The 14,842-nt window shown below is 40.6% G+C and overlaps 2 protein-coding genes across 4 annotated transcripts; one reads left to right on the forward strand and one right to left on the reverse strand.

Moving 5' to 3' along the window:
- Positions 1-353: 353 nt before the first annotated feature.
- Positions 354-7,143, reverse strand: LOC146315412 (uncharacterized). 3 transcript variants are annotated; one of them, XM_084735687.1, is made up of 2 exons: positions 6,958-7,143; positions 354-3,949 (listed from the first exon to the last, which is right to left on the reverse strand). In XM_084735687.1, exon 2 carries the CDS (start codon positions 3,827-3,829, stop codon positions 2,174-2,176), a length of 1,656 nt encoding a protein of 551 aa, XP_084591813.1. In that variant the 5' UTR covers positions 3,830-3,949; positions 6,958-7,143; the 3' UTR covers positions 354-2,173. The 3 variants fall into 3 exon arrangements, with proteins under 3 accessions (XP_084591813.1, XP_084591814.1, XP_084591815.1); XM_084735688.1 differs by lacking the exon at positions 6,958-7,143 and adding an exon at positions 6,203-6,356; XM_084735689.1 differs by lacking the exon at positions 6,958-7,143 and adding an exon at positions 5,685-5,825.
- Positions 7,144-9,511: 2,368 nt separating this feature from the next.
- Positions 9,512-13,898, forward strand: ftr14l (finTRIM family, member 14-like). The gene is made up of 7 exons (XM_084735755.1): positions 9,512-10,230; positions 10,351-10,446; positions 11,058-11,291; positions 11,411-11,570; positions 11,694-11,828; positions 12,914-13,050; positions 13,230-13,898. The coding sequence occupies exons 1-7, from the start codon at positions 9,832-9,834 to the stop codon at positions 13,611-13,613; spliced, it is 1,545 nt and encodes a 514-aa protein (XP_084591881.1). The 5' UTR covers positions 9,512-9,831; the 3' UTR covers positions 13,614-13,898.
- Positions 13,899-14,842: the final 944 nt, after the last annotated feature.

A 14,842-nucleotide genomic window follows, 5' to 3' on the forward strand; every position in this document is an offset into this window, starting at 1 on the left:
TAAGACTTTAATGTTCCAGCTGTAGGAAGGATAAAAGTCCCATAAAGTGTGATGTAAAACACCGTAGAGTATTAGTGCCTGCCCCACATCTGGAGCATCCTGTTTGAACTGGTGAAGAGCGACACCTTGTGGATAAGACTGGGAAGTACAAGGATCAGGGTACTCTGTTGTTCAGTCGGTGACAGATTAGCATTGCTCATTTCATTATTCATAATTATTATGCACCAGTCATGTTATTTATTACGGAGGATCTTAACTTATCCTAATGGATAATAGACTGATGAGACTTTTTAGCTGTGAGGTTAAATGCTTTCCTGATTTCATAGCCATACTCCATTGATTCAACACCACAAGAGAGTCAACAACCTTTATTTATCCATATATGTGCCACTCAGAAATTGGGAAGGTGTTACAGGATTTGCCCTTAAGAGAAGCCTATATGGATAATTTACAATTTCTTTCTACAATGAGGCCATTGACAAAAAATGAAGGGGGAAAAATAAAGACAATATGGTCGTAACAGTGTAAACGCATGGTAATATACATGAAAGCAAAAAGCAATAGGTATCAGTGACATCAAATTAAAATGTAGGGTAAGTTAGTATGAATAAGAACAAAAGACTCCTGAAAACCCTAACTTTTTTCTCAAATAACAGCTCGGCATACATTTCTACATAGCATGCAATAAGGCACCTATCTAACACAAGGAAGAAACCTATGCTACAGTTTGAAGCACAATTGTTATTCCAAATAAAAAGAAAAGAAAATATTGCTCACCATGTTCACTCCCATAAAAACTGTATATCTCTCATTCCCTTTCATATAACCCAAGCCATATCTAAAAAAATACATCAGTTTGTAAAAGATATTTTACACAGAACAGTAAATAGAGCGCAATCCATTGGAATTCGGAAAAATCTTTAAGTCTTGTAAAAGTGAGATTTTCTCGTGTAATCTTTTTTAGTATACACCTTTTTTTTTTTTTTTAGATCAAATTGTGACAGTTTGCAGATCAACATGAGTAAGAGTTACCTATAATTCTATACACAGGTAATTGAATTAGTCTCCAAAGCAATAATAAACAAAGTGTGATGTTGCATTTTGTGTACATTTGGTGCGTGTGTACAGAGGAAACTGCACAGTAAATAATTAGGACACAGGTCATGTTTCTAATATGCTACCCAGTAGGTTTTTATTTTCTATTATGCATTTCCTAGTGGCTAAATTGCATGTCATAATAGAATCAGGGAGTCAGCCAGTATTGCTCTCTGTACAGTCTATGCAGCAGTGCTAACCCATCGCAGACATACAAGAAAACAACCTTATAAATATACAAGATGGCTCATGTCCGATGGAGCCCAAAATTCAAGAACAAGCTGCATGAGAACACCTGCAACATGTTTTATCTCCGACACTTAAAACAAATTAAAGTCAGAAGGAAAAAAAAGGTGGAGACAAAGTGGATCTTACTATCAAAAATGTAATCTTTTGGAACAGCACACTAGTCACCTATACATATATATATAAAAGAAAATCAGTAAGTATTTACATTGGATTTTAGATGTTTGCTTCACAAGGGTTATGATGGGTGAAAGAAATAACTATTTAAATTGAGACAACAGTTCTCGTTCACCAATTGTGTTGGTAGTCTTGAATAAAGTTGCAGCTGAAAAGCGCATGTGCCCACCTGAAGGTAGATAAACTCAATTCTTCTATCAAAAAGACTAACCAGAGAGGGTGAAGCATAGTATCTCCAGGTAACAATTTTATCATGTAGATCTTCAAATCACATTTTTTTTTCTTTAAAAGTGTTCAAAAGAGGTCCTGGAGCAAGTGAAGCACAATCACAAACAAGAACAGAGACTCCTTCACAATCTATTATTATACCCTCTTCATACTGAGCACAAAGTCCCAGGTTCAGCTCTGAATTATAGGTTACAAAGTCTTTCAGGACAAGCCATTTCCTTTTGAAGACTTGAGTGTTACTATCCATTTATTCTCAACTGCTCCACTTCAACGTAGTAATGTGCGGACCTGACCACTTTAGTCTATAGAAGTTGGCCTGATGTTTCCTGTGGTGTGGTGATATCAATGTTGGGACCATTGGTAGAACAGAAACAGGGAGGAGCAGAGATGTTTGCGCTTGCATGAGACAGCATGTGGGAAAATGTGCTCACTGATCTACATGGATTCTATGATGTCTGGAGAGGGAAGATGAATGGTTAAAGCCTTTTCCACACTGGGAGCACCTGTATGGTTTTTCCACAGACAGGATCCGCTGTTTAGGGAAGGCGTTGTTAGGGAATCCCTTCGGTGTGGGAATGGTGGTGTACTGCTGCGGTTGCGGCTGTGGTGGCTGTGGCTGCTGCTGTTGCTGTTTGCTCTCCAAGTGAACTCTCTGATGCCTGGCGAGGGAAGAGGAGTGATTGAATCTTTTGCCACAGTGAGTGCAGGTGTAACTCTTTCCCTCTGAGTGGACTCTTTGGTGCCGGGACAGGGAAGAGGAATGATTGAAGCCCTTGTCACAGTGGTGGCACATGTAGGGCTTGTCTCCCTGCTGGTGCACCCTCTGCTTTGGGGGAGTGCCGTAGGACAAGGGTTTCCCAGGCTGGGGTGGGGAAAACACTGGGTTCTGCAGGTGGGTCTTGTGGTGGCGAGACAGAGAAGAAGAGTGATTGAAGCCCTTGTTGCAATGTCTGCAGGTGTAGGGCTTCCCTCCGGCGTGGACTTGCTGGTGTTTCTTTAGATGGCGTTTGCGGACAAAACTCTTCCTGCACATGTTGCATTTGTAGGGCTTCTCCCCCGAGTGGATCCTCTGGTGCTCCCTCAGAGTGGCAGCAGCAGCAAAACACTTTCCGCATTGTGCGCACCGGTGGGGTTTGTCACCAAGCACAACGGCAGCGTGGGTCTTCTGGTGCTGCTTCAGGTTGGAAGTTGTGGCGAAGCCTTTGCCACACTGGCCACATGTGTACGGCTTCTCGCGTGCATGAACCTCCTGATGCTTTTTCAGATGCCTTCTGCGGACAAAGCTCTTCCTACACTGGGTACATTTGTAGGGCTTGTCCTCTGAATGCATCTTCATGTGTTCTCTCAGGGTGATCGCAGCGGCAAAACTCTTGCCACATTCCGAGCATCTGTGAGGCTTGTCTGGCAAATGAATCATCTGATGAGACTTGAGGCTAAAGGCATCAATAACATCTTTGCCCATAATCTCAACTCCAGGGGGAACATAGGGCTTCTCTTTCATGTGAATCTTCATGTGCTGCTTGAGGCTGGCCTCCACAGCAAAGCTCTCACCACAGTGGACACAGATGTAAGGGTTGAGGTCTTTATGGATCTCAAAGTGTTGGTGAAGATCAGCTATGCTGCCAAAAATCTCCCCACACTCGTTGCACTGCAAGCCATGGGCTTCATGTATGATTACACCATTCTCAGACTCCACTGTCAACTCACCACCATGGTCAGACTCCACTTTTACCACATGTTCACTTTCCGTCTTAAGCAGCACCTCTCCGAGCAGAGCCTCACTCCCCGTCGTCTTGATTTCTGCCCCTGTGAAACAATGCATCTCACCATGCTCCACCTTAATGTAATCATGGTCTGTCTCGGCAACAATTGCATCCACACAGGCTACAGCTCCGAGATCTGTCCCCAGTCCCTGGATCTTTAAGTCTGAGCCATGGATCTCAAGCTCTAATCCACGCTTTTCTTCTGTCATGATCTCCGTTTCTGCTCCATAATGAAGGTCGACATGGCTGTGGGCTATGACACACTCCGACCCAAGTGTGTCAAGGCCGGGTGTGTCACATTCAGTCTCTGACTCGGCCATGAGAACACACTCCAGCCCCACGACCTCCGTTTTCTTGCCGGGCGATGACTCAAAAGGGAATCGGGGGATATAGAGTGTTTTTGGTTTGTGCAGCGCGGGTGCTCTTGTTAGTGATCAGACCTGCGAAGAAGGAATAAAGAGAAAAGAATAAATAACTACAGTGCCTTGAGTGTTTAATTTATTGGTTAATTTGTCTGGCATAATGCCAGTTGATAAAACAGACTAAAACTAAATTATCCAGAGATAGATTAGAAGGCAAATTTCTCATCCCTGACATCTCTAACAATATTTGATGTGGAGGCCCAAGGCCAGTGCACCATGCCATACAGTGCCACTTTCCTTGCATGCTCCATGAGGCAGTAGGATTATCATATACATTTGCTGCCAATAGTCACAAATGCCAATTTCATGCAGTGAAATCAGGGTGGCAAGAGAGTACAGCAATTAAACAAACAGCAGTCTGGCATCAAATTCCACCTCTTGGAAAATAGACCGGGACAAAAAGAACAATTTGATTCCATGTTGTTGTAAGCATGTACATACACACCCAGTTATGCTATGTCTATGTGCAGAGGTAAGCAACAAAACAGCAATACATACTGACAAAATTACCACATGATTATTTCAATATCTAGTTATTAAAGATGTATTGCAATCACATGAGAAAACTCCCATGTCAAGTATCACATGTTAACTTGTGTTTCTCTACTACAAAAACTATTTCTGAGTATATAAAAACAATCCTCAGTGATGTTTTGGTAACACTGATTTTATGCAATTTAAGTTATGTATTTTGCATAAGCGTGGGTCACAACATCTCAGAGAGGACTCTTGGCATAATTATGGGTAGAGACAAACTTAATATGGAACTGACAGCCAGCCTATCTGAAAATTTGATAATCATCAGCTTTGTGCAGCCCATACAACGTTAAAAATCATTTGTCATCTAACGCAATATCAATTAAGATAATTAAATAAGAATAAAGCTCATTTGCAACAGAAGTTTGCCACCCACCCCCCCTACAGAAGGAGCTCTGCTTGTCTGGGACAGACATGAACAATCACAGCCAACGAAAATTGTGCTTTGTTAGTGGCACATCACCAACAAGGTTAGAACAATACGTGATCACTAGTGTGACAAAAGTCCTTGATATTAGATACATTTACATATTCTGTACTACTGTATATCCACTGGCCTGTGTTAATTTGATATCAGACAGTTCGGAATCTGCTGCATTATGCTTAAAAACTAAATTATTGAGTCAGTGTGAGAACTCAATAGGCTCACGCCTCACACACATTAAAGTTGAGGGGCTGAGTCTAATAAAATGTATTTTCATTAAGTGCATACCTCATATCTTATCAACAACATGCTGGCAATAACACTTAGCAAGCTAAGTGATCAATTTGCTAGCCAAGTTAGCCCTCAAGACGAGCTTCAGCTTCACTTCACTAGCTAACGCAATTGATAAAATCAAAGTGGACCACCACATCATGATCACGCTCCCTATTCTAAATTAATCCGGCTGCCAGAGCCTGATCGGCCTACAAATTCATTTGTCTGCGCAGTTGGATATGCGACATTAATAAATAAGAGTACAAGGTGAAATGCACTTAAGAGTTGAAGTTTTGTTATTAAACACTGAGGTGTTTGGTTGCTAGCCTTCCATAACAGCTACAAATAGCCTTCATAGCCGCTAGTTAGCTGGCTATGGTCGAGGGGGGACTGGTTAACGACAAAACAGCATTGTGTTAGCTGCTAATGTGTTCGCGATTTAGCCCGCTAACTAGCTTCATAGCAAAGGCAACGCGAGAGTCATCATTGTAAAGACATAAAGAATAGCCAAATACTTACATTAAACTGTGTGATCGAATTTAATAATTTGGTGCTATTTCTGACACAGCTACCGACGCGGAAATTCTCGTTGTCGAGTATTAACAGGCCATCTTGTTGTGCCACACCAGCACTTCCAGCTAGCCAAGATTACATGCTCGCCTAAGATGGCTGCCACTAGCTAACGTTAGCGTGTTAGCTTCCGCCCTTCAAAACATATTGAATTAGACCTACCCCCAAAGCGATTTCCAAATGCACTAAAAATACAAAAAGCTAATCAAAATATGCATTTGACAGTACTGGTAAAATTTCAAATCCTCTTTTAACACGCAGAGCTACCGAAGACGCCGTCGTAAGCTAATGCTATAGCTAGGAGCCATACCGTAATTCCAACCAGGACTTGGCTAGCTGAAACAAAGATGGCTAACCCTGAGGACGATGAATGCTGCGCGAAAAGCCCGGGAAAAGACGCAGTCTACTTACATAAGAATCCATGTAAGAAACAAATCATAGGGCAAAGCAGTATAAAATACATTTACCAAACACAGGAGTGATTATATCAACGGCTGCCTGAGAGGGCTCGATGAATCTTGGCTACAGACCTACAGCCCTCCTTTACTGCGGCAGCAGCCGACAAACCGCACACACGACTTCAATGGCGGCCTTGCTGATGTTAGCAGCTATCCAGCCGAGACAATATTAGCGTGCTGGCTACATAGCCATGATGCCAAGCTAACAAGCCAGCTAATCCAGTTTGCTAGCACGGCTAAATGCTGCCCTACAGTTTAGTACTAGCCTGTAGATTGTAAAACATTGGAGCGGAAGCTTTAGTAAACCGCCCATCCGACCGTGTTAAGTCTGATGTCGCATGCAAAGATAGGTTGAACATTGATTCAGCAGAGACAGATGGGCCGATTCTACAACAAACATGTCTCAGAAATAACCTGGATGAGAATCAAATCTGAAATAGTTCCTTGTGCCAGTGTGTCTGCTTGTCTGCGTTTGCAACAGAACAAAATGTTACAACCAGTGCAAGTCTAGGCCTGTATTTTTCCATTACAAAGTTCGTTACTATCAGATCTGAATAGGCAAAATAGACCCATTAATACCAGCCATACATGAACCACCATAATAAATATTAACTAAGGTTGTATACCATTAAACAGAGACTTGCCTCTGCTTCAATACTGCCCCTATTAACGACAGACTAAGTTGAATATAAACGGTGAATATCCACCAGGAGTAAGGATCACGCCGGTTTTACATAAATAAATTCACGCATTCACACACCCACCTTTCTGTCCTTTTGCTTTATAGACGGCTGAACAGAGAGAAAAGGAGAATCGTTTGTATGCTTCAAACTCTGGGCTGAGAAAGGCTTTCCAAGCTGTTGTGAGGCTCGTCAAACCGCTGTGTGTCTTCCTCTCTCGGTCTGTGTGTGTAGCTGGCGCCACAGCTCATCTGGCGCCAACGTTGGACTACCGACGCACTTTAGCGAAAGCAACCATTGTCGTTTCAATACAGTGCGAACACCACTGTCGCCCCCTACAGGCCCGGGGTCGTTCATGCAAGACAAGAGGAAACACTGTCAAGGTTTACTTCCACTGTGTAAATATGCAGTATTAAAACAGTGTAAACTAACTCAAATATATTTACAGTACTGTAGGCTACTTGAGTGGACTTCTGTGGTACTTGTACTTTACTTGACCATTATATATTGTGCTACTTTATATTTCTACTCCACTTCAATTTAGAGTGAAGTATAGTGGTTTTGCCTTCAACTTCACTACATTTATATCAAAGCTCTAATTACTAGTTACTTTGCAGATTAATACAAAACATGATCAACACGCGATGTATGTTGCAGTGCAAAAATTTGAAATTACCAGTTATCTTACTGGTAACAGTCATGAGAAACAGGTATCCGTTATAGCCTGATATTTCCGTTTGACATAATTTCAGACCGCACCAAATATTAAAAAAAAAACATTAGTTTCATTTGCTCATTAGTTTCTGACTCTGAATGTGGGAAAAACAGTAAAATTCCCCAAAATTGTATCTCTGAACTATCTCTTTGACCCATTCACATGCATTTAGGCTGTTCTGTGATCTCATTTTGACGACTAATGTAATGACTAATTACTAATGTAATATTTTTTCACGTCCTCTCGCCAAGCTTGAAAATGTTTGGAGCCCCAGCTGAGAAGACCTGCCTCCCACTTTGAAACCCTCTGTCCTAAAGCATTTTGGCTTGTATTATGGTCTGTTTGTTGACTTGCATAAATATTTGCTTGAGACAAAGTGAGTAATCACAGTGCAAGTGAAAAATGCTAAAAAAAAAAAAAAAGACAGGACTTGATCAGCCTAATTGACAAATCTTGCCCTAAAATCACTGTGATCTATATTGCGGGGAAAATCCCAACTATCTCTTTAAATCTGTGTAAAAATTCTGAGATATAGATTTATTAGGCAGTGTGCAAGTAGATGCAAGAAAGCGATGCCCCAGGCATAAACTTGAGAAAGCAGAGAAGCGTGGAAGAAATCCAATGTTTCTTTGAAGATGAATGAGCAGAACTAATCACTTAAAACAAAGCTGTGCCTCAAGTGCCGACTTAAACTTTGCATATCTGCCAGTAGTAGCTTACAAACCAAATATTAATTTTTTAACAGCTGCTACTACAGCGAAGCCTAACCTTGTATGGATTTAAAATGATTGCTATCATCCTGACTCAGGTTTAAAAAATGGCACTGCTGGGAAGTAGCAGGGACTCATTTCAAGGCTGATGAATTAGGGATCGACATTGCATCGGTGCATAGACTCACATCCTGGTTGATACTCAGTCCAGCGTTTGAGGTTGTATCAGAGGCATTGGTGTCTGTATCAGAACAACCCATCATCAAACTATGCCAGCTACATAATCACATTACAATTTAATAAAATAACGAATTCTGACATTTATAGCTACATGTTACTCAAACAAAGTGAATACAGAAAACAAATGGACAACAAATTAAGGGACAAATCCAGAGCTCCAGTGCTGCCTGTCATAGATTCTCCAAGTCTCCAAAAGATATTTCCTTATTTTCGATTATGGAGATTGAGAGCGGTATCTAAAACATCCCCTCAAAATCTCCCCTAAGTGTTCAGTTAAGGCTATAATAAATGATTCCCATCATCAAACCATTGAAGGATCCCTTCTTTCTCCACTCAATTAGTCAGTTTTTGTGTTGAAACTTTTAACTGTCTGTATATTTTAGCAGTTGTTTGTTGTATGATCTGATCATCTGATTTTCTTTTTAATGCAAAGTAGAGCCAATTATTGTTTACCCTCAAAAGCTGTTATGAGATCTATAATAAGAATCTAGAAATGCAGCAGCAACGTTATTCTTTCTAGTTTTTGCATCCATAGCTTTGAGGAGAATTATTAACAAGGGAAGTCCCATATATCAAACTGTATATTTTATGTAGTGATGAATTAGTCCCACAAGATGATGCTGTTTTCCCAGTGCCAAATATGGTGCCAAGTGAAGGTTATTTCTTATCAGTGTAGATAAAATCAAAGTGAAACTGTTCAACATAATGAGGACACATATCAACACTCTAAAAATAATAGCATACTCTGTGAAGGATATTTAATATGTTAGATACTATTCAGATGCTCACAATAAGAAATTTAAATGTTTTCACATTTTTTACAATTTCATCATGTAAAAAGTGGACTTTATATTGAATCAACCTTCCTCTGATGTTAAATACCTTTTATTCTTAGTTATTGACAACAGAAATGTCTCCCTGTAAATCTATCTGTTTTTTATTGACTAGTTTCATCTCCTTTGTCTCTTTGTTCCAGGCAGCTTATTTGTAGTGACACCCATTCCCTGACTATTAAACACCCAACCAGGAATACTGGTTTTACAGTGAGAGTTGACCACATAGCTAACATTCTGCACACAGTGTCAGTCACACAGTTTCATCGAAGCTGTTCACTTCAGGAACTCATTTCTCTGTGGAACCTTCACTTTTTTGTTGAGTCTTTTCTTAAGCTGTTGATCTCAACACATTATATTAAGAAGTTGACACACTGCTGCTCAGCTGATTCACCTGTGGATTCTAATTTTGTTATCATATCTGCCGGATATATTTTTTTGTTTTTAACTCCTGGTAAAAATGTCCCACCCCAGCACTCTGGATTTAGACAGGTACAGCACCTTGGACAAATCTCGTCGGTCTACCAGTCGTAGCCAGCCCAGGGCCCAGGCCAAGAACGGAGAAGTCCTGTGTGACTTCTGCACAACAAGGAAGCAGAAGGCTGAGAAGTCTTGCTTGGTGTGCCTGGCCTCTTACTGCGAGGCCCACCTGCAGTCTCACTATGAGTACCCCGCCATGATGAAGCACAAACTGGTCAAAGCCACGGGTCAGATGAGAGAGAAGATCTGTGCACAGCATGACAAGCTGCTGGAGGCTTTCTGTCGCACCGACGAGACTTCAGTGTGTGTTCTGTGCATGATGGACGAACACAAACACCACGACATCGTCCCAGCTGGAACTGAGAGGACAGAGAAACAAGTGAGTGGTGAAAACATTCCTGAATCTATACTTCTGAAAGACTCACATGGACACAGTAAATAGTTCATCTGCAGTGTTATCAGCCACTAACTAGCACCTTTAATGTCATTCCCTCCACAGAAACAACTTGGGACCACGCTGCACAAATCTCAACAGAGGATTGACCAGAGGATTAAAAAGTGGCAGGATCTCCGACAAGCTGTTGAATCAGTTAAAGTAAGTACTACTATTTTAAACATTGCATGGTGCTTTAAACAATTAGTTTGAAAAATTAATACTCTCAACATCCACCTGATCCTACCCACTGTCTGAGGGGCAGAATGGCATCATAGAGGAAACTTTATCATGTTTTGCCCACTGAAGGGCACTTTCTATTATGTTCTCTACCTTAGGGGCAACAAGGAAGGTACTTTTGCTGTGTGTTTTTTTTCCCAACATTTGAAGGAGACAACTGACCAAAAGATTTTTTGATGTATTACGGAAAAAGCTTGCTAGGCTGGGTGTAGGTAAATGGTTTTCCGAATAAGCTCTGCCCTATAGAAAAAAAGATTACAAATATATGTAAGTAGCTCTTACTTTTTTTAAACTTTTGTACGTCAATCTAAGACATTACTCGATTGAAGTGTATCACCCTAATACAATCCTCAACAAAATGTTTTATTTTATTCTTAGGTGGGGGGGGGGAGTGGATGAAATTTGTGTTAAATATTTGGTTGTTAACTTGAGATTGTTTTTTCAGGTGTATTTTTGTTCTTTGTGTATAGATATATTCTAAAATAAAAATAAAAATATAACTAAGAAATTCTCTTTCTTATGTATCCCATCAGCACTCTGCTCAACAGGTCCTGGAGGAGAACGAGCGTATCTTCACTGAGCTTCTGCTCTCCATAGAGAGGAAGTACAATGAAGTCAAGGAGATGATCCGCTCCCACGAAAGGACCACTGTGACACGTGGGGAGATACTGCTGGACCGCCTGGAGGAAGAAATCACTCTGCTGAAGAAGAGACACAACGACCTGGAGAAGCTCTCACACACTGACGATCACATACACTTCCTACAGGTGAGGTTGATCTGTACTGAGGATCCTGACCAAGAGCTTGTATGGTGCAAAAATGTAGGCTGTCTGCTAGATATGTCTCTTTTCTCATCTCTGTCTTCCACTTTCGTATTATTTACCAGAGCTGGCAGTCTCTGTCAGGTCCCTCAGGATATGAAGACCTCAACAACGTCAGCGTCGCTCCCTACTACTCCTTTGATGCTACCAAGAGAGCCATCGCTGCGCTGAAATTACAAGTAGAAGAAGTCAGCAAAGCAGAAATGAGCAAAATCTCAGGAGCAGGTGGACAAATCTGTCTCTGTTCATCTCAAGTAGAATTGATGTCTCTCTGCAGAGGAGTTCCTCTCAGCAGTGGTTTGTGTTTAGTCTGTTTTCATGAAGCTAATGCCAGCTGTCTCTTCACAGTGAAGGAAGTCTACATCACGCAAGAGCTTGACACAAAGACGAGGAGAGAATCGAGTTTAAGGGATGTGGGACCAAAGACAAGAGAGGAACCATGGACAAGAGAAGAGCCCAAAACAAGAGAGGATTTCATGAAATGTGAGTTATTATGCTGCTTTTGACTTGAATCTGCCTTTAACATGTTGTTGTTGGACTTTTGGCACCAAACTGGCAAAGTAGTGATGCTCATGTAGTAGGAATATCTGTTGGGGAAACTACTTTAAAAATATATTTTACCAAACTACTGGCTGCCTCACTGAAAAGCAGTTAAACTGAAGCATTACTAATTTTAAAAATAGCTTGTCAAACAAAAAACACTGAAAAGAAGAGTTCATCTACATCCTGTTATCTCAAGCTGTGTTGAGAAACTTTTACACAGAGGTAAAACTGATCTGATTCTGAGTAAATTGTAGATGTGTTTTATTTAGAGATGAGGGCAGGCCAATTCTCACTTGGGCTGCCTGATGATGTATTTTAAGGTGGACTGGTTGCAAACTACAGGTGATTTGAATTAAATAGTAAGTGACTGTCATTAAACAACAACTATGTCTAATGTGCTAACTATGTAAAAAATGCTGTGAGAATACTATGAATATGTTGCTTAAGACTAGCCACCTAAACTACATTATCCAAATGAGTTAACTATTGAAAAGGCTACTGAGATTTGAATGTAGTTTAAGTACCAACAAGCTACTGCAAATTTTATTTAAACTAGTAATTGACCTACATGACGTTGACTACACCCCAACACCATCTGTCCCTAACAAAGGGATGAATACACCATGTGGTGAAACCACTGAAACGACTCTCATGGAAGGTATGCTGCTTGCAGAACAGGTTTGGCGAAATATAAGAAGGCGAACTTACAGTTCAGTATCACTTAAACAAACACAGGTGTTCCTGCTTTTACTCCATCTGTGGAAAGCATTTCAACAAGGTGATGAATGGGAGGTACAAACCAAAGGTTTCAGTGGGCTAACATTGTCATTCCTGAACACAGGTCACAAGTATCTATTTAGGTGACTTGAAGCAAAAGAAGAGATGTTAAATTGTGAAAATAAAGGTTCATATAAATCTCAAAAGAGACAAAAAGACCAAAACAAACAATAACATTAGATTGGAAACAGAGACTGAACACAGAGACACAAAGTTGATTGATAATTATATTGTTGTCTGTTGTTTAGACACTTGCCAGTTGATTCTGGACGTCAACAGTGTCCACCCCAACCTTCACCTCTCAGAGGGCAACCGAACAGCTACAATGAAGAGTGACCCCAAGAACTACCCTGACCACCAAGACCGATTCGACCACTGGCAGCAGGTGAGGATTTACTGCTTGCAAAGATTTCTTTTTGAACTGGAGAAAGAAGAGGCGGTCAACTATATTTTTTGTGAATGGATTGAAAATCTATCAGGCTTTTAGTATAAGTCTTTGAACTTATCCTCAGAATAAAAGTGCTTTCAATATGTTAATCCCTAATTTTGTCCATTCCATTCCAGGTGTTGTGCAGGGAGAGCGTGTCGGGGAGTCGCTGTTACTGGGAGGTGGACTGGAAGGGAACAGAGATAGACATAGCCGTCACCTACAGGGGAATCCGCCGTAAAGGAAACGGCAATGAATGCAGCCTGGGCTGGAACGACAAGTCCTGGAGTCTGTACTGCTCTGACTCCAAATTCTCCTTTGTGCACAACAACAAGAGCAAAGATATTCCAGCTCCGGTGTCGTCTCGTATTGGCGTCTACCTGGATCATGCAGCAGGAATACTTGCTTTTTACAGTGTCTCTGATGGCATGAAGCTGCTGCACAGAGTCCAGACAACATTCACACAGCCCCTCTACCCTGCGTTCAGTGTGTGGGGCTTTGGTACCACTGTAAAACTGTAGAGAGAGTGACCATGATCAATTTGAGACAGGGTGTTTGATTAATTCCTGTTTGTTTCACTGTTTTCTAAAAATTCCTATTTCTCCATGAACCATGAACTACTAAATGAGTGTTTTAAACAATCGGTCTGATCTTCTTTCTATTCTTTTGATCACTGATTGTTGTTTTTGGGCAATCTAGTCTGAACAGAATATAACAAAATGTTTTAATATATACAATAATTAATTATCATGCTATTTCTTAATGTGTCATATCTTTTTTATTGTATTAAAGGCTGTTAAAATTTACATCACTTGTTATAAATGCTGTGTGTGAAAAGAAATCATATTTTCTAAAACTCCCAAGTTACACAGATTTATTTGGCACTTTAAATATGGATTTTCTCAAGAAAGCTGTCTCTGATCCTGTTTTGTTTACTTGGAGTGACAAATGTAAACAGCTTGCTCAAAGCTTGTTAACCAAATCGTGATAAGATAAGATAAAGTAGAACTTTATCTAGATGGAATTTTTGAGCAGCAGCTGCATACAAAATACAAATTAGTGCAAATATGAACTGAAAGATGCAGATAGAAATAGAACAGAAAAAAATCGAAATGTACACAATGCCAAAAAACTGCTGTTGCTTTTTGGGGCATTGCATAAGATCAAATCATGCTAAGGTTTTTTGTTTGTTTGTTTGTTTGATTACCAGAAATTAGGCCTGTGCATATTGCCATACACCACCACCTCCTGGTACATTTTAGAGGTTACAGGTGTGGAGTTAGACATTAACAAATTTTAGCTCCAGGGGGCAGCAGGAACACGTTTAGTTGGACCGACTGGCTTTAATTCCCACCATATACACAAGCATACATACATAAAATGTTTGTTATCCATTCTGAAGGGACATAGTTACAAATTTCACTGCAGATGCCGTTGTTTGTTGGCCGAATCTTCTGACTTAACAGTGACAGAAGAAAACGATCCATCCATGATTATCTGGGAGAGAAAAGCCATATAAAAGCGGAAGCGCTTGATTTTCTGTGTGAAACACAACTGTGGTCAAGTCAGCCGTCGCACATCCAGGTCCCATCTAAAAACAGATAAGATTACATTTTTCTCTATCCGCATGCGTGGACGAAAAGTTTATATCAAGTAAGCAGTATCAAGAAAGAGAAAAAGTATCCTGCTTCCTTCCTCTAAATTGCGTTGCTAGGAAACAGCTACGTTGTCGGTTTACTCCCTACGACTA

The sequence above is a fragment of the Lutjanus erythropterus genome, chromosome 14 (assembly GCF_056507025.1).
Source record: "Lutjanus erythropterus isolate fLutEry1 chromosome 14, fLutEry1.hap2, whole genome shotgun sequence".
NCBI classification, from domain to species: domain Eukaryota; kingdom Metazoa; phylum Chordata; class Actinopteri; order Lutjaniformes; family Lutjanidae; genus Lutjanus; species Lutjanus erythropterus.

Excerpts from the sequence above, each read along its gene's own strand:
- LOC146315412 (XM_084735687.1), bottom strand. The coding sequence starts at position 3,829 with ATGGCCGAGTCAGAGACTGAATGTGACACACCCGGCCTTGACACACTT.
- ftr14l (XM_084735755.1), top strand. The coding sequence starts at position 9,832 with ATGTCCCACCCCAGCACTCTGGATTTAGACAGGTACAGCACCTTGGAC. Across the intron at positions 10,447-11,057 it reads AAGCTGTTGAATCAGTTAAA|CACTCTGCTCAACAGGTCCT; the intron begins GTAAGTACTACT and ends GTATCCCATCAG. Across the intron at positions 11,829-12,913 it reads AAGAGAGGATTTCATGAAAT|ACACTTGCCAGTTGATTCTG; the intron begins GTGAGTTATTAT and ends TCTGTTGTTTAG.